This window comes from Schistocerca americana, chromosome 11 (genome assembly GCF_021461395.2).
Source record: "Schistocerca americana isolate TAMUIC-IGC-003095 chromosome 11, iqSchAmer2.1, whole genome shotgun sequence".
NCBI classification, from domain to species: domain Eukaryota; kingdom Metazoa; phylum Arthropoda; class Insecta; order Orthoptera; family Acrididae; genus Schistocerca; species Schistocerca americana.
This window is the reverse complement of record NC_060129.1, coordinates 137,793,745-137,817,317: the sequence shown is the minus strand read 5'-3', so window position 1 is coordinate 137,817,317 and position 23,573 is coordinate 137,793,745. Positions and strand designations below refer to the sequence as shown.

Here is a 23,573-nt window from a genome sequence, read left to right as displayed (position 1 = left end):
TACATTACCTTGTTAGAATAAAGTTTTCAGAACAAAAATCTTTCGGTGAACCAGCTGGAATGTGCAGATTAAAACACATATCACATAAAACACACTTTGAAACAGCGCAGAATATGTTCCGTCAGAGTGTTGTATCTATAAATTAACTACAATAAAATTAAAATAGTAAAATTGCTGTTTGAAGTAAATTCAGTGATCGCTTTAATAACTTGCACAGTGTTATCACTGAAGTGTGAAACTACATTGTGTGGTAACTGGATGAACTTAACCGCTACATATTTCTTTTTTTTTCTTTTTTTTTTTTCTTTTTTTTTCTGGCACAGCTTAATACTTGGTAGAAAGAAACAACAGACAGTTTAGATCTATAATGGAATGCTGGTTACAGGCGCAACATGGTGCCACATTGACACTGATTCTATGCAGATGAGGCAGGAAAACATGTGTCCAAATCGCGTCCTGCAATGGTAGTGACCGTTGGTCCCGAGGTGGTCTGTTAGGGAAATACGGCGCAGTGTATTGGTAGGCTAGAAGGTGTAGACGACGTAGTCGGTGCGGAAGCGCCGGCTGTCCACGGAGTACTGGTTGTCGGCCTGGCACTCGTAGTAGCCGGCGTCGCGCTGCATCGCCGGGTCGATCTCCATCTTGGAGCGCACCGTGTCGTTGCCCGAAGTCCACTCTCGCACCTGCAACCGCCATACCACTACATTCTTCACGTGTACACTCGTCACGAGGCGTGGCTCTAAAACAGAGGTGGCCAGGGTATTTCAAAATAGCTTCCTGCATAAGCTAATAAGAAGGGACATTAAACAGCCATGTAAAAAACCATGGATCACTGAGGGGATTAAAGTATCTTCTGAAAGGGAAGTGTACGAGGCGTGTTTTTTTTAAGTAGCGTTTTGTCACACTGCGACCGCAGAGCTGCGGTCGGCGTTCTGCGCATGCGCACTGGGTTCCTACATCTGTTGTCTACGCACTGGCGCCATTACAGTCTGATTCTTCCTTGTTTACGTTGTGTACTGAGTGTTTAAGGTGCCTCCAATAATCGTGAGTCCCGCCGACTGTGAAGTACGGACTGTTATAAGATTTATTACAAGGGAACCTCCCCATCGCCGCCGCACCCCCCCCCCCCCCCCCCCCCCTGAGACGCGATACACTTCTGCCAATGTCGTTTCCACTGTTGATAACATTGCTCGGAGTCTTCAGTTGTGATTTTGTTCGGTTGCCGTGCCATTTCCGCCTCGATGGCTTCCACATCTCCCAAGTGCCGCCCCCGAAGCACCATTTTGCATTTCGGGAACGTGAAGAAGTCACATGGGGCTAAATCGGGCGAATAAGGCGGGTGGTCTGTCACGGTGGTTGAGCTTCGGATCGAAAACTCGCGCACAACGAGTGACGTGTGAGCGGGCGCATTGTCGTGATGGAGGATCCACCTGCCCCCTTTTGCCAACTCCGGGCGAACTGGGGCCACACGAGCTCTGACATGTGTCAGAACTTCAACGTAAAAATTTCCGTTCACTCTCTGGCCAGGAGGGACAAATTCCTTGTGAACAATGCCCCTAGAATCAAAGAGTACAATCAACACTGTCTTCACATTGGACCCTGATTTTCGCGACTTTTTTGTTCTCGGTTCTCCTGCTAGTTTCCATTCCTCGCTTTGAGATTTGAGCTCCACATCGAATTCGTAAAACCAGGACTCGTCTCCAGTGATGACTCGGTTGAGAAAGTCCCCTCGTTCCTCTGCTTCCAACCAATCCTCACAGCACTCGACCCTCTTTGCTTTCTGTTCTGGCGTCAAGAGCTTCGGTACGATTTTCGCACACAATTTCTTCATTTCAAGTTTTTGTGTCAGGATTTCGTGAAGGATTGTTTTGGGGACTGACAGCTCGTCAGCAATCATTCTGACTGTCAATCTACGGTCTTTAAGAACACAAGCCCGAATTCGTTCAACATCTGCATCGGAACTCGATGTCGACGGGCGTCCTGGGCGAGGGTGACCGTTGCATCGCGGAACCTTTTTAACCACTTGTTCACGGTCGGTTCGTTCAGAGAATTGTCTCCCTAAACCTGTTTCAAGCACACAATAGTCTCACGGCCATTCATGCCTACCTTTGCAAGGTGTTGACGTGCTGTTCCTCAATCAGAGAGAGCTCCGTGCCGACGGCAGGAGACAAAGGGTGACTGTCAACAAGCTGCCGCACACTCCCACCTCCACGCAGAGTGCTCTGACTCGAACTGAGCGTTGATGGGATTGATTACAGCAGTAGTCCCACCTGGCCGTGACTGCAACTTGTAACTAAAGACATTATTCAACTTTTATACGTATTTTCCGGACAAACCTCACATAAGTTGGCACAGTGGATAGGCCTTGAAAAACTGATCACAGATCAATCGAGAAAACAGGAAGAAGTTGTGTGGAACTATGAAAAAAATAAGCAAAATATACAAACTGAGTAGTCCATGCACAATATAGGTAACATCAAGGATAATGTGAGCTCAGGAGCTCCGAGGTCCCGTGGTTAGCGTGAGCAGCTGCCGAACGAGAGGTCCTTGGTTCAAGTCTTCCCTCGAGGGAAAAGTTAAATTTTTTATTTTCAGACAATTATCAAAGTTCAGGCACTCACACATAATCAACTTCGCTCTCCAAAATTCCAGGACTTGTTCAGATTTGCTTGGACATATGCAGGATTTGACGGTCTACACACGGAAACATTTGGAAACGTAAAAAACATATGTTTCGACAGAGCACAGGGAAAACTATGCGACAGTGAAACTGTTGCATTCATTTGTTGCAGTTTGTGACAAACTCTTATGTTTTCATCACTTTTTTGGGAGTGATTATCACATCCACAAGAAAGCCTAAATCGGGCAAGGTAGAAGAATCTTTTTACCCATTCGCCAAGTGTACAAGTTAGGTGGGTCGACAACATATTCCTGTCATGTGACGCACATGCCGTCACCAGTGTCGTATACAATATATCAGACGTGTTTTCCTGGGGAGGAATCGGTTGACCTACGACCTTGCAATCAAATGTTTTCGGTTCCCATTGGAGAGGCGCGTCTTTTCGTCTACTAATCGCACGGTTTTGCGGTGCGGTCGCAAAACACAGACACTAAACTTATTACAGTGAACAGAGACGCCAATGAACGAACGGACAGATCATAACTTTGCGAAAATAAAGAAAGTAAACCTTTCACTCGAGGGAAGACTTGAACCAAGGACCTCTCGTTCGGCAGCTGCTCACGCTAACCATGCGACCACGGCGCTCCTGAGCTTATACTGTCCTTGATGTTGCCTATCTTGCGCATGGACTACTCAGTTTGTATATTTTGCTTATTTTTTCATTGTTCCACGCAACTTCTTCCTGTTTTCTCGATTGATCTGTGTTCAGTTTTTCAAGGCCTATGCACTGCGCCAACTAAATCTGACGGGGGTGCGATGGGGAAGTTCCCTAAAGGCCTAAAAGCGATTGATATTCATCGTGAGATCTGTGGAGTTTACGGAGAAAACATTATGAGCGATGGAATGGTAAGAAAGTGGGTGAGAGCATTTAAAGATGGCCGCACAAATGTGCACGATGAACAACGGAGTGGGCGTCCTTCGGTCATTAATGAAAGTTTTGTGCAGGAAGTGGACAATAAGGTGAGAGAAAACAGACGCTTTACGATTTCCTCCTTGCGGGATGACTTTCGTAATGTTTCTCATAGTGTTTCGTATGGCATTGTGACCGAGCACCTGAACTACCAAAAATTGTGCGCACGTTGAGTACCGAAAATGTTGACGGATGTGCACAAAACCAAACGTTTAGACAGTGCTTTGACTTTGCTTGAGCGGTACCACAACGACGGTGACGATTTCTTAAGCCAAATTGTTACGGGCGAAGAAACAGGTGTGGCCTACGTCACACCAGAATCAAAGCAACAGTCCATGGAATGGCGACATTCAGATTCACCCAGAAATGTGAAGTTTAAGCAAACAATTTGTGCTCTAAAAATCATATGCACAATTTTTTGGCACTGAAAAGGGGTATTGCTTGTGGAATTTCTGCCTGCAGCTTACTGTAACACATTGCACAATCTGCACCGTTCAATTCAGAACAAAAGACGTGGCAAGTTGAGAAAGGGCATCGTTCTGCTGCAAGACAATTCCCGTCCTCATGTGGCGAATCAGACCAAAGATCTCATCACATCTTTTCGATGGGAATCTCCAGATCATCCTCCGTACAGCCCTGATCTTGCACCCAGTGACTGCCATCTGTTCTTGCACTTGAAGAAACACCTGGGCGGTCAGCGTCTTCGAGACGATGACGAAGTCAAAACAGTGGTGACGCAGTGGTTAACAAGTCAGGCGGCAGGCTTCTATGAGGAGGGTATTCAAAAACTGGTACAACGTTATGACAAGTGCCTCAATATTGACAGAAATTATGTAGAAAAGAATATTAACTTATAGGCTTTCATGTAAAAATAAAATTATTGAGATGTCTTAGCACGTCTTTTTTTAATTTCAAAACGGTATTTACTTAAGAAAACACGCCTCGTATCTTTTGGTAAGAACAAGTAGAGACCCTGCAGTAGCTGCGCACTACAAAAAGTGCTCAAAATTACTAAGAAATTTTATTAAAAAGTCAAGGAACTTGCACATAATGTCAGAAATCGGCATGTCTGACCACAGAATTAAGGCAATATGGAATACAGTGACGCAAGAGAGAGGACAGCCAACTACAGAAGAGGATCACATTACTACTGAATTGAATGGAAGCGTTGTAAATGTCTTGAATGGAAGCGTTGTAAATGTCAAGTCACTGGTAGCAAACGTATTTAATAATCATTTGTTAAACATAGTAGCAAGAATAGGGACCAACAGTTCACAAGAAATATCACAGTAATATGTTGAAGAAATAACTCTCATAAAATTAAAGCATATGTTTGTACCACCACTTTCTAGTTCTGAAATTAAGAGGGTCATACATTCTCCCAAGAATAAAAGCTCTTCTGGTTTTGATGGTGTTTCCAGTAGAGTACTAAAGATTCTTTCCCATAAAATAAGTCCGATATTGTCCGAAATACCTAATGCATCACTAACACAAGGCCTTTTTACAGAGAGACTGAAATATGGCATTGTTAAACCCCTCTTTAAGAAAGGTGATAAGAGAGACGTCAGTAACTACCGACCTCTTTCACTGCTGACATCATTTACAAAATTTTTGAGAAGGTGATGTATTCTAGAATAGTGTCTCGCCTTGGCAACAATTATATCCTCAGCAAGTCACAGTTTGGGTTTCAGAAGGGTTGCTCTACTGAGAATGCCATTCACATGTTCACACACCAGATATTACAAGCATTAAACAACACAATAGCACCGGTATGCATTTTGTGTGATCTATCCGAGGCATTTGATTGTGTGAATCACAGTATTGTGTGTATTAAACCGGGAGCCTAGAAACGATGGAGAGGCTTCGTCTCGCTGTAGCCCTCAGTGGTTCACAACCCCACAGCAGTCCACCCACCCCCCCGCTGCCCCACATCGAACCTAGGGTTATTGTGTGGTTCGTCCCCCAGTGGACACACCTTCCACTGTCTAAGGACTCTTCCACGTATACAAGTTTCTTTGGTTCTTAAACCAAGTGTTAGCTGTGATTAAGTTATGCTCTGTGCAAAAATCTATCAGGCGGCTTCCTCTTCCATTCCTTACCCCCAGCCCACATACATCTGATATTATTAAAAAAATTGAAAAGGTTAGACTGACTCTTGGGGGGGACAAAACCTAAGAGAAAGAAATGTGCACCATGTTAAAAAGAAACCGGAGTTTTTATTGAACAGAGAAAGAAACGAAACTGAGAATTACTAACTTCCTGCTGCAAGTACAGCTCTTCCAAAAGAAGTGTCACCCTTGGAAATTTTAGAACCTGCATAATTCAATAACATTTAGAAATCTGTAACTCTGATTAGGGAAAAAATCTTGAAATAGCCCATATTCCAGTTCAGCTTTAAGGCCAGACATTAATTTTGTCCCATCACACTGCTCGCTCCGTTTTTTTAAGGGAGAGGTCGTCCACTGGCGACATTTAATCTTCTTCTTCTCCTTCTTATGATGATGATGATAGTGGTGGTGGTGGTGGTGGTGGTGGTGGTCAGCTCCTTGTAATAAAATAAGTGCCGCACATGGGACGACTACTAAACACTTCTGCCCACGTAATGTCGGCCGGTGAAACCGTAATTAAAACGCTACTTTATAACAATATCAAAATGGCTGCATCGCCGGCAAGTTACCAAAGCCAGCTGCAATTCCACATGGGCGAATCCCTTGGCCTCAAGCACTTCCTTTGCTGAGGATGAGAAGTTGAACGCCAATGCATTGGCGACCACACGCACACACACACACACACACACACACACACATGCCCGAGGGAGGACTCGAGCCGGCCGGTGTGGCCGAGCGGTTCTAGGCGCTTCAGTCTGGAACCGCGCGACAGCTACGGTCGCAGGTTCGAATCCTGCCTTGGGCATGGATGTGTGTGATGTCCTTAGGTTAGTTAGGTTTAAGTAGTTCTAAGTTCTAGGGGACTGATGACCTCAGATGTTGAGTCCCATAGTGTTCAGAGCCATTTGAACCATTTTTTGGAGGACTGGAACCTCGGCGATGGGGGAGGGGGTGGGTGCGTGAACCGTTGCAAGGCGCCCACACCACGCCGATGCGCTTAAAGATGAACGACCACTAGCTGTGGTGTCTGTGCACTAATATGTGTGGCCGTGGCCTGTGTTTGTGTAACAGCTGTTGCTTGTTTGCCAGTAAATAAGTAACTGTAATAATGGAACGATGACTTGCCGTGAAGTTTTACATGAAACTTGGAAAAAAAGGTTTTTGGAACCTATTTTTTACTAAAAGAAGTGTCTAGCGAGTACTGTTTATCACATACGCCAGTTTTCAAGTGCTTCAAGCGTTTCCAAGTTGGGCCAGAAGCCGTTCAAGATGACTCCCGCCGGGGACACCATTCAGTGTCAAAAACGGATGAAAATATCAAAAAAGTAGGTAATCAGTGTCGATTGAGTATTTGGTTATTTGATAGTCCTGAAACTGCATGAACTGATAAAACTACACAAGGCAAATTTTACATAACCAGTTTAACGTGACAAAAATGTGTGCGAAACTGGTTCCGGAAATTCTCGGGATGGGTCAAAAAGAAGCTCGTGCAAATGTTTGTACCGACACTTTGAATACCACTAAAATGGGCCTGATTAAAGATTGATAACATGTGACAAATATTGCTTTTTCGCTTATGATCCAGTAACTAAGCGCCAGTCCATGCAATGGAAGGGTCTAACTTCACTGAGAGTGAAAGAAACTGGGTCGAGCAAATCAAGATTCAAAGCGATCATGATTGCCTTTTCCCGGTATTAATTGAATTGTGTATCTTCTGTGTGTCCCTTGAAGACAGATTACTAATCAACATTACTATTTTGAGGTTCGTGCTCAACTGTACGTTCAGCGCGCTAGTTTGGTGGCATAAGGATAGAGCAGAGAGGTTAACAGCAACAAGATAGGTTGAGCTAGAATTAAACGTGAAAGAGGTTGAGTAGATAAGACATGTACCTACGAGCCACTAGCTCAAAACCCAGTGTACAGTAAATATATTCCATCCCGGAAAGCGTTAGAAATAGGACGTATGAGATACTCATCTGCAAAAGGTACCACATTCATAAAATCTGATTTAACAGGAGAGAAAAAAAAAAACGTTTTACAAACACAGTAGAATCACGATATGTTTCGTTTCTTTGTTTTTATATTCAGACAGATATTGAGACACATTACACAAAGTATCTGTGTTAAATGTTTGTTTAATTGATACTGCATAAATAAAAGTTTATTTGGTACCTTTCGGCAGAAAATTAATTTCGGGAACTGTTACTCCGGAGTTCCTGTTGGTGATTCACTGCATTCATCTGACGTATCAAACTCGATAATTTAATTAAAAACTCACACAGAACATAGAAAACTGCCAGACACGTTCTTACAACATACAATATCATGTAAATAAATGTCGGCCATGTTGACTGTGACGTCATTATCAAGAAGAGCAACATTGGCTGTCGGTGTGTGGTACTTCTTGTAAACGATTTAAAACTGGATTTGGTACTCTTCGCCATGAACAAGAAGTCTTAAGGGGAAATATGTAACATATATGGTACGTTTTGGCATACAGTTCTTGTTACAAAAGAATGGTTTTAAGTAGTGCAGCCACCTATCATCTCATTTTTCAAATTTTCAGATTTGGTACCTTTTGGAAATAAGCTTCTCATATGTCCATATGAAGCTTTTTGCTTCATTTGAGCGTTCCTGTCGTGTTCCTGACAAGGGAACTTCCCCATCGCACTCCCCTCAGATTTAGTTATAAGTTGGCACAGTGGATAGGCCTTGAAAAACTGAACACAGATCAATCGAGAAAACAGGAAGAAGTTGTTTGGAACTATGATAAAAATAAGCAAAATATACAAACTGAGTAGTCCATGTGCATGATAGGCAACATCTAGGATAACCTGAAGCAAGGGGCGCCGTGGTCCCGTGGTTAGCGTGAGCAGCTGCGGAGTGAGAGGTCCTTGGTTCAAGTCTTCCCTCGAGTGAAAATTTTAATTTTTTATTTTCAGATAATTATTATCTTTCCGTCTTTTGGGAGTGATTATCACATCCACAAGAAAACCTAAATCGGGCAAGGTAGAAGAATCTTTTTACCCATTCGCCAAGTGTACAGTTAGGTGGATCGACAACATATTCCTCTCATGTGACGTACATGCCGTCACCAGTGTCGTATAGAATATATCAGACGTGTTTTCTTGTGGAGGAATCGGTTGACCTATGACCTTGCGATCACATGTTTTCGGTTCCCATTGGAGAGGCACGTCCTTTCGTCTAATAATAGCAAAGTTTTGCGGTGCGGTCGCAAAACACAGACTCTAAACTTATTACAGTGAACAGAGACGTCAATGAACGAACGGACAGATTATAACTTTGCGAAAATAGAGAAGATAAACTTTTCACTCGAGGGAAGACTTGAACCAAGGTCCTCTCGTTCCGCAGTTGCTCACACTAACCACGGGACCACGGCGCTCCTGAGCTCATTCTGTCCTTTGCATATCTTGCACATGGCCTACTCAGTTTGTACATTTTGCTTATTTTTTTTCATAGTTCCACACAACTTCTTCCTGTTTTCTCGATTGATCTGTGTTCAGTTTTTCAAGGCCTATCCACTGTGCCAACTTATAACTAAATCTGAGGGGGGGTGCGATGGGGAGGTTCCCTTGTGAGTACTGAACATTCCTCGTGGGACATGCGTCAGCATACTTTGTGAATTCGATTACAGCGGATAAAGCAAACGCGAAAGTAATACAAAATGAAATAACTGTAACTGAAAGTGAATTGGTTACGGTAGCGAAGACTGTATTAAATGGAATTTTAGCGTTTCAGACAACAGTATCTTTGGGACATACGAGTGTAATTTTGAACATGAAATACATTTCTGGGATTTTTTTGAATATTCATTTCTGCTACCCTCTTGAGTGATCTGGAATTCTGTCAGTTAGCAAATGAAAAAGACCAAGCTAATATAATGGCCGCACATCTTATTCAGCCAGTAAAGTACGTGAAGACCCACTCCATCCCTTACTTTTCTGAGAATTTCGAAAAACTTGCACCATTTTAGATTGTAGAACGCTTTCTCCAGCTTGACAGATCCTACAATTGTATCTTGTCTTTTCTTCAGTCGCGCTATTATTATCAACCACAACGTCAGAACTGCCTCATGGTGTCTTCACCTTCCTTAAAGACAAACTGTTCGTCATCACAGATCCTCATTTTCCTTTTCCAATCTTCTGTATATTATTCTTGTCAGCAACTTGAATGCATGAGCTGTTTGTGCCATAATTCTCGCACTTGTCGGCTCTTGATGGCTTGGAATCAGGTGAATGATGTTTTTCTGAAATCTGATGGTTTGTCGTCACACTCAGACATGCCTCACACCAATGTGAATAGTCGTTTCGTTGCCACTTCCCCCAATGATTTTAATAATTTCGATGGAATGTTATTTTTCCCTTCTGCCTTATTTGATTTTAAGTCTTCCAAGGCTCTTTTAAAATCTCCTGTCTCTTCCCTAGCGACTCCTGTTTCTTCATCTGTCACGTCATCAGATAAGTCCTCCCCCTCATACAAACGCGCGATCTATCTATCGGCTTTCTCCTCTGCATTTAACAGTGGAATTCCCATTGCACTGATGTTACCGCACATGCTTTTAATTTCACCGAACGTTGTTTTGAATTTTCTGTATGCTAAGTCAGCCCTTCCGACAGTCATTTCCTTTTCGGTTCCTTCACCTTTTTAATGCAGCTACTTCACTTTAGCTTTGTATTTCTGTATTCTTTAATTTTCCTGAACATTGTTGTACTCCCTTCTTTCGCCCATCAACTGAAGTATGTCTTCTGTTACGCATGGTCGTTTGACAGTAACCTTCTTCGTGCCTATGTTTTTCTCCCCATCTTCTGTGACTGCCCTTTTCAGATATATCCTTTTCCTCTTCATTATCGCAGTATCTATAGCCTCAGAGAACATAAGAACTTAGACCAAGCGAGGTGGCGCAGTGGTTGGCACACTGGACTCGCATTCGGGAGGACGACGGTTCAATCCCGTCTCCGGCCATCCTGATTTAGGTTTTCCGTGCTTTCCCTAAATCGTTTCAGGCAAATGCCGGGATGGTTCCTTTGAAAGGGCACGGCCGATTTCCATCCCAATCCTTCCCTAACCCGAGCATGCGCTCCGTCTCTAATGACCTCGTTGTCGACGGGACGTTAAACCCTAACCACCACCACCACCAACATAAGAACTTAGCCAGCCGGAGTGGCCGAGAGGTTCTAGGTGCTTCAGTCTGGAACCGCGCGACCGCTACGGTCGCAGGTTCGAATCCTGCCTCGGGCATGGATGTGTGTGATGTTCTTAGGTTAGTTAGGTTTAAGCAGTTCTAAGTTCTAGGGGACTGATGACCTAAGATGTTAAGTCCCATAGTGCTCAGAGCCATTTGAACCATTTGAACATGCACGCAGCCACACAATGATGGAAGGAAAAAAAGTTTATCGCGTACTATCAGTCGGGGCGTGGAACGTCAGAAGTTTGAACATGGGAGGCAAGCTAGAAAAACAGAAAACGGAAATGCTAAGGCTGAATCTAAATACAGAGGGCATCAGTGAAGTGAAATGAAAAGAAGACAAGGAATGCTGGTCAGGTGAGTACAGCGTAATATCGACAGCAGCAAAATGGACAGAGTGTGAGTTACAGTCAGGAAAAGCATATGAGGATTCTGAATGGGTAATTCAATTCGTGAAGTGATATGAAAATCTAATAGTCAGGGGGGATTGGAATACTCTTGTACGGGAAGGAGCAGAAGAAACGGTTGCGGGAGAAAATCGGCTTGGTATTCGGAATGAGAGGAGAAATATTAATTGAGTTCTGTAATAAATTTTGCTAGTAACAGCGAATAATCCGTGCAATAATCATAAGAGGAGGTGGTACACTTGGGAAACGCAGGGAGATACAGCAAGATTTTCAGTTAGGTCACCCAGGAGCAGATATAGACTCGGACCACAATTTAGTATTGATAAAGAGTAGGCTAAAGTTCACGAGAGTAGTCAGGAAGAATCAGTGTGCAAAGACGTGAGATACGGAAGTACTAAGGAACGATAAGTTCTTATGTTCAAATGGTTCAAATTGCTCTGAGCACTATGGGACTTAACATCTGAGGTCATCAGTCCCCTAGAACTTAGAACTACTTAAACCTAACTAACCTGAGGACATCACACACATCCATGCCCGAGGCAGGATTCGAACCTGCGACCGCAGCAGCAGCAGCAGCCGCGCAGTATTAGCCGAGCGGTCTCAGGCGCTGCAGTCACGGACTGTGCGGCTGCTCCTGGCGGAGGTTCGAGTCCTCCCTCGGGCATGGGTGTGTGTGTTTGTCCTTAGGATAATTTAGGATAAGTAGTGTGTAAGCTTAGGGACTCATGACCTTAGCAGTTAAGTCCCATAACATTTCACACACATTTGAACATTTTTGTAGCAGCAGCGCTGTTCCGGACTGAAGCACCTAGAACCTCTCGGTCACAGCGGCCGGCCAGTTATGCTGCCTCAAGAGATACTCGACTAGCAACATTTCAAAACTTATTATGTCCACCGGTGGACAAAATTGAGTTTTATATGAACTCTTGTATTTTCTCATCCTTACTAGACACTCATACAACCAGATCCTGTCGAAACGCATTTTAAACCTGCAAAAAGAGCTTTCAAAAGTAACAAATTCAAAAATCATTCCGTAGTGCACTTTCTAGTAGTGTGAGTCAAAGCTCTGACGTAAATCTTTTGAGCTGACCAACAACGACCAAATGGTATTTGTTTTCGGTATTGCGACATTGTTGTGTGTGCTTTTATATACTGGGTGATCAAAAAGTCAGTATAAATTTGAAAACTGAATAAATCACGGAATAATGTAGATAGAGAGGTAAAAATTGACACACATGCTTGGAAATACATGGGGTTTTATTAGAACAAAAAAAAGTTCACAAAATGTCCGACAGATGGCGCTGGACAGCAAAACGTCAGTGACTGCGCACGACAATCGTCTATAAAAGGAGCTGTAATGAGAGAATCAGATGCGCCAGCAGTCGCAGCATGTTGACGTTACCTGAAAAGGCGCTTTTAGTGAAGCTGTATTATCGGAATGGGGAATGTGCTAGTTCAGCGTTACGATCCTGTCGCCATAGGAAGGGGATTCGAACGGGTAAAGGTCCGTTGATAAATGCAGCTGTGGCGAGAATGATTTCGAAGTTCGAAGCCACGGGTTGTTTAGACGATAGACCCCGTAGTGGCCGACAGAGCACAAGGCGTAATGCTGCTGAGACAGTTCAGGAAGAAATGGAGACTGTAGCGGGTTCGTCTATGCACGGGGAAGTCAGCGCTCGTGCAGTCGCTCGTCGCACCGGCATTCCATACACTACTGTTTGTTTGGCACTTAGGTGTACCCTCCGATGCTATCCGTACAAATCCCATCGGCTTCATGAACTGTTACCTGGCGATTTAGTGAAGCGGAGAGCATTTGCGGTGTGGGCGTTTCAAAAAATGGCGGAGGATGACGATTGGTTAAGTAACGTGTTGTGAACCAACGAAGTTCATTTCACGCTCCGACGGTCTGTCAACGCCCACAACTACAGAATTTGGGCTACCGAAAATCCTAGAAATGTCGTGGAAGCTCCATTGCACGACGAGAAAGTCACGGTATGGGTTGGATTTACCACATCTACCGTTATCGGGCCTTTTTTCTTCGAGGAAATGCGTGATTCTGGTTTTGTAACTGCTACCGTGACGGGTGAGAGGTACGCCGATATGTTACAGAATCGCATCATCCCCAGCCTGGCTGATAAACACCTGCTGAAACGTACGATGTTTATGCAGGATGGCGCTCCACCCTATATTGCTAGACGCGTGAAAGATCTCTTGCGCGTGACGTTTGGTGATGATCGTGTGCTCAGCCGCCACTTTCGTCATGCTTGGCCTCCTAGGTCCGCAGACCTCAGTCCGTGCGATTATTGCCTTTGGGGTTACCTGAAGTCTCAAGCGTATCGTGATCGACCGACATCTCTAGAGATGCTGAAAGACAACATCCGACGCCAATGCCTCACCATGATTCCGGACATGCTTTACAGTGCTGTTCACAACATTATTCCTCGACTACAGCTATTGCTGAGGAATGATGGTGAACATATTGAGCATTTCCTGCAAATAACATCATCTTTGCTTTGTCTTACTTTGTTATGCTAATTATTGCTATCTGATCAGATGAAGCGCCATCTGTCGGACGTTTTTTGAACTTTTGTATCTTTTTGGTTCTAATAAAACCCCATATCATTCCAAGCACGTGTGTCAATTTGTACCTCTCTATCTACATTATTCCGTGATTTATTCAGTTTTCAAATTTATACTGACTTTTTGGTGTTAAAAAGAACCATCCGATTTGGCACGTCTATATTTCAGAAACTAATAAACATATGTAATTGATTTTGTTTTTTGATGAATAGGAAACTGAAAAAGTTTTTTTTCATAGTTTTTCATAGGTGTTCAATATGCCCCCCTTGAGATGCACAGGTATGTCAATGCGCTATTCAAATTGTTCCCACAGCGAGCATTTCTTGAGTTACAGCTTCCACAGCTGCTATTATGCGATGTCTCAGTTCATTCACTGTTGTTAGTAAAGGACGCACATAAACAGAGTTTTATGTAAACCCTCACAAGGAATAAGCTCATACAGTCTGGTCCGGTGACCTCGGAGGCCAGTAATGTGAGGCTGAACCATTTGGTGCAGTGCGACCGATTCACCGTTCGGTAATCCTTCGATTTAAAAATTACTGCGCTTCCAGAGGACAGTGTGGCGGTGCCCCATCCTGTTGGTAAATGAAGTCGTTCGAATCAGTCTCCGACTGTGGGAAAAGAAAGTTCTCAAGCATACCGAAATATGTGCTTCCTGTAACAGTGTTCACGGCTAAGAAAAATGGACTGTACACCTTTCTCCCGTGCAACTGCACAAAACACACCAAATTTTGGAGACTCCCTCTCATGTTGTACAACTTCATGTGGTTGTTCCGTACCCCATATTCTGACATTATGACGGTTCACCTTTTCATTTAAATCGAATGTTGCCTCGTCACTAAACACTAAGCGTGGAAGGAAACTGTCATCCTCCATCTTGCCAAGAACAAAATCGCAGAACTCGACACATCGTTGTGTGTCACCTTCAGGAAGAGCTTGTAGTAGCTGAATTTTGTACGGTTTCGTGTGTAAACGTCTACGCAACACACGCCAGTCGGACATCGGAGGCATGTTGAGCTGTCGAGCTGCGTGGCGAACGTATTTCTGCGGACTGCTTGTGAAACTACGGCGGATGCGTTCGACGTCAGTGTCAGACACTCTGGGACGGCCGGGCGATTGGCCTTTTACGCAAACAACCTGCTTCTCGGAATTGTTCGTGCCATCGTCTGATTCTCTGTGCTGTTCGGAGGATGCACACCATACCTAGTGCGAAGGTCACGCTGAGCAGTTATTGCTGATACACACTGCGCAAAACATAGAACACAAAACACTCTCTGTTGCCCTGAGACCGTTTTTACTAGAACTGATGTGGGCGCACACTGCTGCTACCTAGCGGAAACCATGCAAAGCTCGAATGTTTGGCCCTTCCAACAGTAAGTTGTTCGTGCACATATCTCAGATAACATGATGGTTATCATTTTTTAAATCGGATGATTCTTTTTGATTCGCACTGTATATTATGACTTGCAATATACAAGCCAGATGTGAATTCTTAGTCATGTTAACATGTGGGGTATAATAGAAAGTGAATGTGTGAAGGTTGGAGAGGCAGTGAGTTATCGAACGAGAAGAAGAATGAAGAAGAAATCGAAAAGGAAACGTAACAAACCACACCTAGTTCACTGCAAAGGCCCTCATATCTTGAAAGTACAGTAAAAAATTACCTTGTTGTAAATACAATTTTAACTAAGCGTTTTGCGTCAAAATTGAAAAAAAAGAGAAAAAAATACTTTTCATTTCTGAATTTTGCGAATTTGCTCCTCTACACAGTTTGTAAATCTAATACTAGACTTAACTGTATTGTAGTACTAAACTTAATTGTGCTAAAAACTTTTGATGTATGATTTTTACCTCTGAATGTGAATCGTATGGCAGCGTTTTACATTTTTAAATTAAGTCAACAGTTACAAGAAATTCTGAAAATCAAGTTTTTGTTGCCCCTGCAAGCAGATAGGCAAGCGCGACTAAGAGCCTGTGACCCTTTTAAGGGTTTAGTTATACTCGGGCGGTTTGATAAATCTGGTGAAAAAGCAAGAAAATATGTTTGTTTCGTGAATAACTCACCTTACTTCTCGACGTAGTTCCCTTCGAGGGATATATTCTTGGTCAAGAGATCCTCCACCTTTTCATCCCATCGGAAAACTAGGTTCTGTCAAACTCTGCAAAGTGCTCGTTGACTACAACACCTACGCTACGTCATCTGATGAAAACTTCCCAGAAAGCCAGTTTCAAGCTGGGGAACAGGCAGAAGTCACATGGCGGCTGCAAATAGGGTGGATGAGGAACCAATTCAGAGCCCTATTCGTGCACTTTCGTCATTGTTATTGCTGATGTGTGACATGGTGCATCATCCTGGTAAATGGAAATGCCGTGTGGCTAGGGCCTCCCGTCGGGTAGACCGTTCGCCTGGTGCAGGTCTTTCGAGTTGACGCCACTTCGGCGACTTGCGTGTCGATGGGTATGAAATGATGATGAAAGACACACAACAACCAGTCATCACGAGGCAGAGAAAATCCCTGGCCCCGCCGGGAATCGAACCCGGGACCCCGTGCGCGAGAAGCGAGAACGCTACCGCAAGACCACGAGCTGCGGACATTATCCTGGTGAAAGAGCAGTTATGGTACTGCCTTTCTCAAGTAATCTTTTTGAGAATCCCAAAAAACAGTGGCCATCGGATTACCAGTCGACGAAGTGGTTTTTGCCTCCTTCCATGAACTTTCAACAGTCTTTTTACATTGTTTCGAGTGCCGTTTTCACTTTGATGTATAATGATCGATCCAGGTTTAATTAAAAGTCACAAAGGTGACTCAATTGGATGGCCTGCTGTCGTCTGAACCTGTTTACATTCGTTAATGCAAAAGTAAATAGACTTTAATGATGGTGCAGAGTCCATATATATAATTTTGTTTTGATTTGTGTGGCAGTGCATCCCTCCAAATGAAAATGTTTGATAATAGTACGACACTCGGTTTCTCCATTTTCGAACGTAGTCGAGACACAGATCTCTTCACATACACTGTGATCAAAAGTATCCGGACACCTGGCTGAAAATGACTTACAAGTTCGCAGCAACGTCCATCGGTAATGCTGGCATTCAGTACGGTGTTGGCGCACCCTTAGCCTTGATGACAGCTTGCACTCTCGCAGGTATACGTTCAGTCAGTTGCTGGAAGGTTTCTTGGGGAATGGCAGCCCATTCTTCACGGAGTGCTGCACTGAGGAGAGGTATTGCTGTCTGTCGGTGAGACCTGGCACGAAGGTGGCGTTCCAAAACATCCCAAAGGTGTTCTACAGGATTCAGGTCAGGAATCTGTGCAGGCCAGTCCATTACACATGTTAATGTCGTGTAACCACTTCGCCACAACCCGTGCATTTTGAACAGGTGGTCGATCGTGAAAGTGCAATCGCCATCCCTGAATTGCTCTTCAACAGTGGGAATCAAGAAGGTGCTTAAAACATCAATCTAGGCCTGTGCTGTGATAGTGCCACGCAAAACAACATGCAGTGCAAGCCCCTCCATGTAAAACACGACCACACCGTAACACCACCGCCTCAGAATTATACTATTGGCACTAAACACGCTGGCAGATGGCGTTCACTGGGCATTCGCCATACCAACACCCAGCCGTCGGATCGCCCCATTGTATACCGTGATTCGTCACTCCACACAACTTTTTTCCACTGTTCAAGCGTCCAATGTTTACGCTCCGTACACCGAGCGAGGCGTCGTTTGGCATTTACTGGCATGATGTGTGGCTTACGAGCAGCCGCTCGAACATGAAATCCACGTTCTCTCACGTCCCTCCTAACTGTCATAGTACCTGCAGTGGACCCTGATGCGGTTTGGAATTCCTGTGTGGTGGTCTGGATAGATGTCTGCCTATTACACATTACGACCCTCTTCAACTGTCAGCGGTCTCTGTCAGTCAACAGACGAGGTCGGCCTGTACGCTTTTGTGCTGTACGTGTCTCTTCACGTTTCCACTTCACTATCACATCGGAAACAGTGGACCTAGGGATGTTTAGGAATGTGGAAATCTCGCATAGAGACGTATGACACAAGTGACACTCAATCTCCTGACCACGTTCGAAGTCCTTGAGTTCCGCGGAGCACCTCATGTCAAGTGACGATGTCTTACGACTACTGAGATCGCTGATATGGAGTACCTGGCAGTAGATGGCAGCACAATGCACCTAATATGAACAACACATGTTTTTGGAGGTGTTCGGTTACTTTTGATCACATAGTGTAGCTGTCATGAATTAGCTATATATGCTGTATGTTGTCGAAATTCTTTATACAATACCGGAACAGTCGACCTTACCGACCGTGAAGGCGCAAGAGAATGTTCCATTCTTTCGTAGAAATTTACCAGACTTAACTAATGAAGAGGTATTGAATAGAACTGGAGAGAAGGGTAATTTGTGCCACAACTTGACTGGAAGAGTGGATCGGTTGGTAGGACATGTTCTGAGGCATCAAGGGATCACCAATTTAGTATTGGAGGGCAGCGTGGAGGATGAAAACCGTAGAGGGAGACTAAGGATTGAGTACGCTAAACAGATTCAGAAGAATGTAGGTTGCAGTAGGTACTGGGAGATGAAGAAGCTTGCACATGATAGAGTAGCATGGAGAGCTGCACCAAACCAGTCTCTAGACTGAAGACCGCAACAACAACAACAACAACCAAACCACATTGGTACAGATAATAATTAATGCAATTTAAAGTGTACAGTCCAGATGTAGTGACGTGGAACAGTGGACCTAGGGATGTTTAGGAATGTGGAAATCTCGCATAGAGACGTATGACACAAGTGACACGCAATCTCCTGACCACGTTCGAAGTCCTTGAGTTCCGCGGAACGCCTCATGTCAAGTGACGATGTCTTACGACTACTGAGATCGCTGATATGGAGTACCTGGCAGTAGATGGCAGCACAATGCACCTAATATGAACAACACATGTTTTTGGAGGTGTTCGGTTACTTTTGATCACATAGTGTAGCTGTCATGAATTAGCTATATATGCTGTATGTTGTCGAAATTCTTTATACAATACCGGAACAGTCGACCTTACCGACCGTGAAGGCGCAAGAGAATGTTCCATTCTTTCGTGGAAATTTACCAGACTTAACTAATGAAGAGGTATTGAATAGAACTGGAGAGAAGGGTAATTTGTGCCACAACTTGACTGGAAGAGTGGATCGGTTGGTAGGACATGTTCTGAGGCATCAAGGGATCACCAATTTAGTGTTGGAGGGCAGCGTGGAGGATGAAAACCGTAGAGGGAGACTAAGGGATGAGTACGCTAAACAGATTCAGAAGAATGTAGGTTGCAGTAGGTACTGGGAGATGAAGAAGCTTGCACATGATAGAGTAGCATGGAGAGCTGCACCAAACCAGTCTCTAGACTGAAGACCGCAACAACAACAACAACAACCAAACCACATTGGTACAGATAATAATTAATGCAATTTAAAGTGTACAGTCCAGATGTAGTGACCTGGAAGTAGTCGTGGTCGAGCAGCTCGACGCCGTCCTTGAACCAGGTGATCTCCGGCCGCGGGTAGCCCTGCGCTATGCAGAAGAAGGAGATCTTGCGGCCCAGCATGTAGTCCTGCTCGAAGTGCGACGACTTGACGATGCGCGCGCCCTGCCGACAAGAGCACCAGGCACAGGCTCAGCACGGGTGGTCCCCTGAGGTTCTGCTCGGATCAGTCCATCATCTACACTTACAAGGGAAACTCCCCATCACACTCTCATCAATTGAATGTTGAAATGGGCCATCACGTAGCCCATCAAAAACTGAACACACATCAAGTCTGAAAACAGGAAGATTTTGGACTGAACTGTGGAAAGGAGAAGCAAAATGGCCACAGTGAACGGTGTCGCGTCTGTAGTTTCCTGCAAGCGGATCAGGATGGGAGCTGGACGCTAAATCCAGTAATGAGGAGGCTCGTCCAACTCGAAGTCCTGGTGCTGGAAATTCTGTGCAGATAAGGGATCTCGGTGGGTAATGGACGTACAGTTCTGATGAAATAACTGATACGGAACACGGGGTAGAATAAGACCACTGTCGAACCCTAAGAGGCACCAACACATTGAATGTAAGTTGTGCAATCCTGCATCTACCCTGTGTAGCTAAGTGCCAGAGTAACTCAGGTTCAGTGTCTGAGGCATTTGTCGAAGGAATCTCCCTAGCAGCACCAGCGGCCCTGCTTATATTGGCTCGTCTGATGCCATCCCCCGCGATCACGACGTCTCCCGTGTCCTGTCGTCCCTCCAGAACATTCTGTCGTAGCTGGGCAAGTACACTACTGGCCATTAAAATTGCTACACCACGAAGATGACCTGCTACAGACGCGAAGTTTAACCGACAGGAAGAAGATGCTGGGATGTGCGAATGATTAGCTTTTCGGAGCATTCACACAAGGTTGGCGCCGATGGCGACACCTACAACGTGCTGAAGTGAGGAGAGTTTCCAACCGACTTCTCATACACAAACTGCAGTTGACCGGCGTTGCCTGGTGAAACGTTGTTGTGATGCCTCGTGTAAGGAGGACAAATGCGTACCATCACGTTTCCGACTTTGATACAGGTCGGATTGTAGCCTATCGCGATTGCGGTTTATCGTATCGCGACATTTCTGGTCGCGTTGGTCGAGATCCAATGACTGTTAGCAGAATATGGAATCGGTGGGTTCAGGAGGGTAATACGGAACGCCGTGCTGGATCCCAACGGCCTCGTATCACTAGCAGTCGAGATCACAGGCATCTTATCCGCACGGCTGTAACGGATCGCGCAGCCACGTCTCGATCCCCGAGTCAACAGATGGGGACGTTTGCAAGACAGCGACCATCAGCACGAACAATTCGACAACGTTTGCAGCAGCACGGACTATCAGCTCGAAAACCGTGGCTGCGGTTACCCTTGACGCTGCAACACAGACAGGAGCGCCTGCGACGGTGTACTCTCGACGACGAACCTGGGTGCACGAAAGGCAAAACGTCATTTTTTTCGAATGAATCCAGGTTCTGTTTACAGCATCACGACGGTCGCATCCGTGTTTGGCGACATCGCAGTGAACGCACATTGGAAGCGTGTATTCGTCATTGCCATACTGGCGTATCACCCGGCGTGATGGTATGGGGTGCCATTGGTTACACGTCTCGGTCACCTCTTGTTCGCATTGACGGCACTTTGAACAGTGGAGATTACATTTCAGATGTGTTACGACCCTACCCTACATTACCCTTCATTTGACCCCTGCGGAACCCTACATTTCAGCAGGATAATGCTCGACATCATGTTGCGGTCCTGTAGGGGCCTTTCTGGATACAGAAAATGTTCGACTCCTGCCCTGGCCAGCACATTCTCCAGATCTCTCACCAACTGAAAACGTCTGGTGGATGGTGGCCGAGCAATTGGCTCGTCACAATACGCCAGTCACTACTCTAGATGAACTGTGGTATCGTGTTGAAGCTGCATGGGCTGCTGTACCTGTACACGCCATCCAATCTCTGTTTGACTCAATGCCCAGCCGTATCGTGGCCGTTATTAGGGCCAGAGATGGTTGTTCTGGGTACTGATTTCTCAGGATCTATGCACCCAAATTGCGTGATAATGTAATGACATGTCAGTTCTAGTATAATGTATTTGTCCAATGAATACCCGTTTATCATCTGCATTTATTCTGGGTTGAGCAATTTTAGTGGCCAGTAGTGTAGCTCCAGTACCTTGTCATAGGAACGCAACCTCTCCTGCTTCCCAGCGCCCTGGCTGACGCTAGGTTGTTTTCCTACATGTTCATCTTATGCAGTGTTATGCATTTCTACTCACATCCGCGACACATTCGGGACAACGGTCCAGATTTAATTTTGTCGAGCGACACTTATGACATCGTCATTAGTGACCATCTTGTCACGGTTGCGTGGTCACAGTGGTAGACTAAGAAGGGGGAGACCCAGGTTCAAATCTACCTCAGACCCCACTTTTTTTTTCACCAAATTATGAAGTGTCGTCCCGGTCATTGACACGTCTGACCGCTATATTCAAATTTGTGTACAGGGTGATGAACGATTTGCGTTAGGACATTCAAACTGCACTGTTGGCCACGGAGCATGATAGGAATTATTATGCCTTGTATGGTTTGGTGTCGAGACGAAGCCACTTTCATTTGGATGGGTTCGCCAGAAAGCATTTGGGGAATTGAGAATCCTGTCCATTATAATTATCCGGGCTGTTATGCCGTGGTCGGTTGATGAATTCTGTGGTGATTCCCAACGTTTCGTCTCCGACTGCGGGAGACATCTTCAAGGGGGTCCGTAGCTTAATGGAAGGTCCAACACACACACTGGCTCGCTACTGACTGCCGCTAAATTCCGTGTCCGCGCGCCCCCGCGCCGCTGCGTGACGTCACGTGTTTTGAAAACGTCAGTGCAATTGGCCGCTGTTGGGAATCACCACAGAATTCATCAACCGACCACGGCATAACAGCCCGGATAATTATAATGGACATGTTATTTCCGGCCGTGAAAGTTTACATTTTAGTAATTGAGAATCCGCATTTCGCGATCGAGAAGTCTCTTCACACTCAGTGGTTCACTGTGTGGTGTGCAGTGTCCAGTCACAGAATAATCGGTACGACATTCCTCGATGGCACGGTGACTACCGAACGGTACGTGAAGGTTTTCCAAGATGATTTCATCGCTTTTATCCAAAGTGACCTTAATTTCGACAAGACGTGGTTCGTGCAAGACGGAGCTCGACCCCATCGCAGCAGGAGAGTGTTTGATGTCCTGGAGGAGCACTTTGGGGACTGCATTCCGGCTCTGGAGTACCCAGACGGCACTGGTATGGGCCTTGATTGGCCGCCATATTCTCCCGACCTCAACACCATCGACGCCTTTTTGTGGGAGCAAAAAACGAGGTGTACAGCAACAACCCCAAAACTTTTGCTAACCTGGAAACAGCCGTTCAGGAGGTCACTGACGGCATCGAAGTTCCGACTCTTCAGCGGGTCATGCAGAATTTCGCTATACGTCTGCGCCACATCATTGCCAATGATAGCGGGCATATCGAACATGGCATAACGTAAATCCGAATATCTGTAGTGACGATTAAATGTGGAATGGTGTGTGTGCACGACGTAGTTTGTAACTAATTTACTTTTTTTACCCATATAGTTCAATGAGTACCCTGTGTTTGTTGTGGTACAATGTCCGTTTGCAACAGCAACGGGTAACGAAGGAAGCTCCGAACCTCTACACAGACGTACCTCCTATTTGTTCTACACAGGTACCACATGTTATGCGTCTTGCGTTCCGTTTTGTAAGTTTTCGCTCTTTGAATTCCTTTGTTGTAATATAGTTCACACGCATTTATTTGTTGTTTTTATTTCTTTGAGAGGGCTATGCACTATCTCGCCTGCTCTCACTGTGTATCGCATTTACTTGCGACGGTAATACACACATCAAAAAAACTTTTGTATCACCTGGGTTCCGAGAGTTCCAGAACCTGTACAGAAAATTGGAATAGAGATCAATATAAACATCATTTCCGTCCTGTTTACTGCTCATGAAAACCACACATTGCATGCTGTACCGCCATACAGCCAGAGGTGGTGGTCCAGAATGCAGTACACACCAGTACCTCTAATACCCAGTAGCACCTCCTCTTGCA

General features: G+C 45.0%; 1 protein-coding gene across 1 annotated transcript in view; it reads right to left on the bottom strand.

Moving 5' to 3' along the window:
* Positions 1-328: 328 nt before the first annotated feature.
* The window catches only part of LOC124554116 (immunoglobulin domain-containing protein oig-1-like), a gene marked incomplete at its 5' end in the record, with an annotated part of 30,542 nt that continues 7,297 nt past the window's right edge, over positions 329-23,573 (bottom strand). The window contains 2 exons of the mRNA XM_047128181.1: positions 329-683; positions 19,396-19,545. Coding sequence (XP_046984137.1) covers positions 525-683; positions 19,396-19,545 — 309 coding nt within the window. The remainder of the gene's footprint in view (positions 684-19,395; positions 19,546-23,573) is intronic.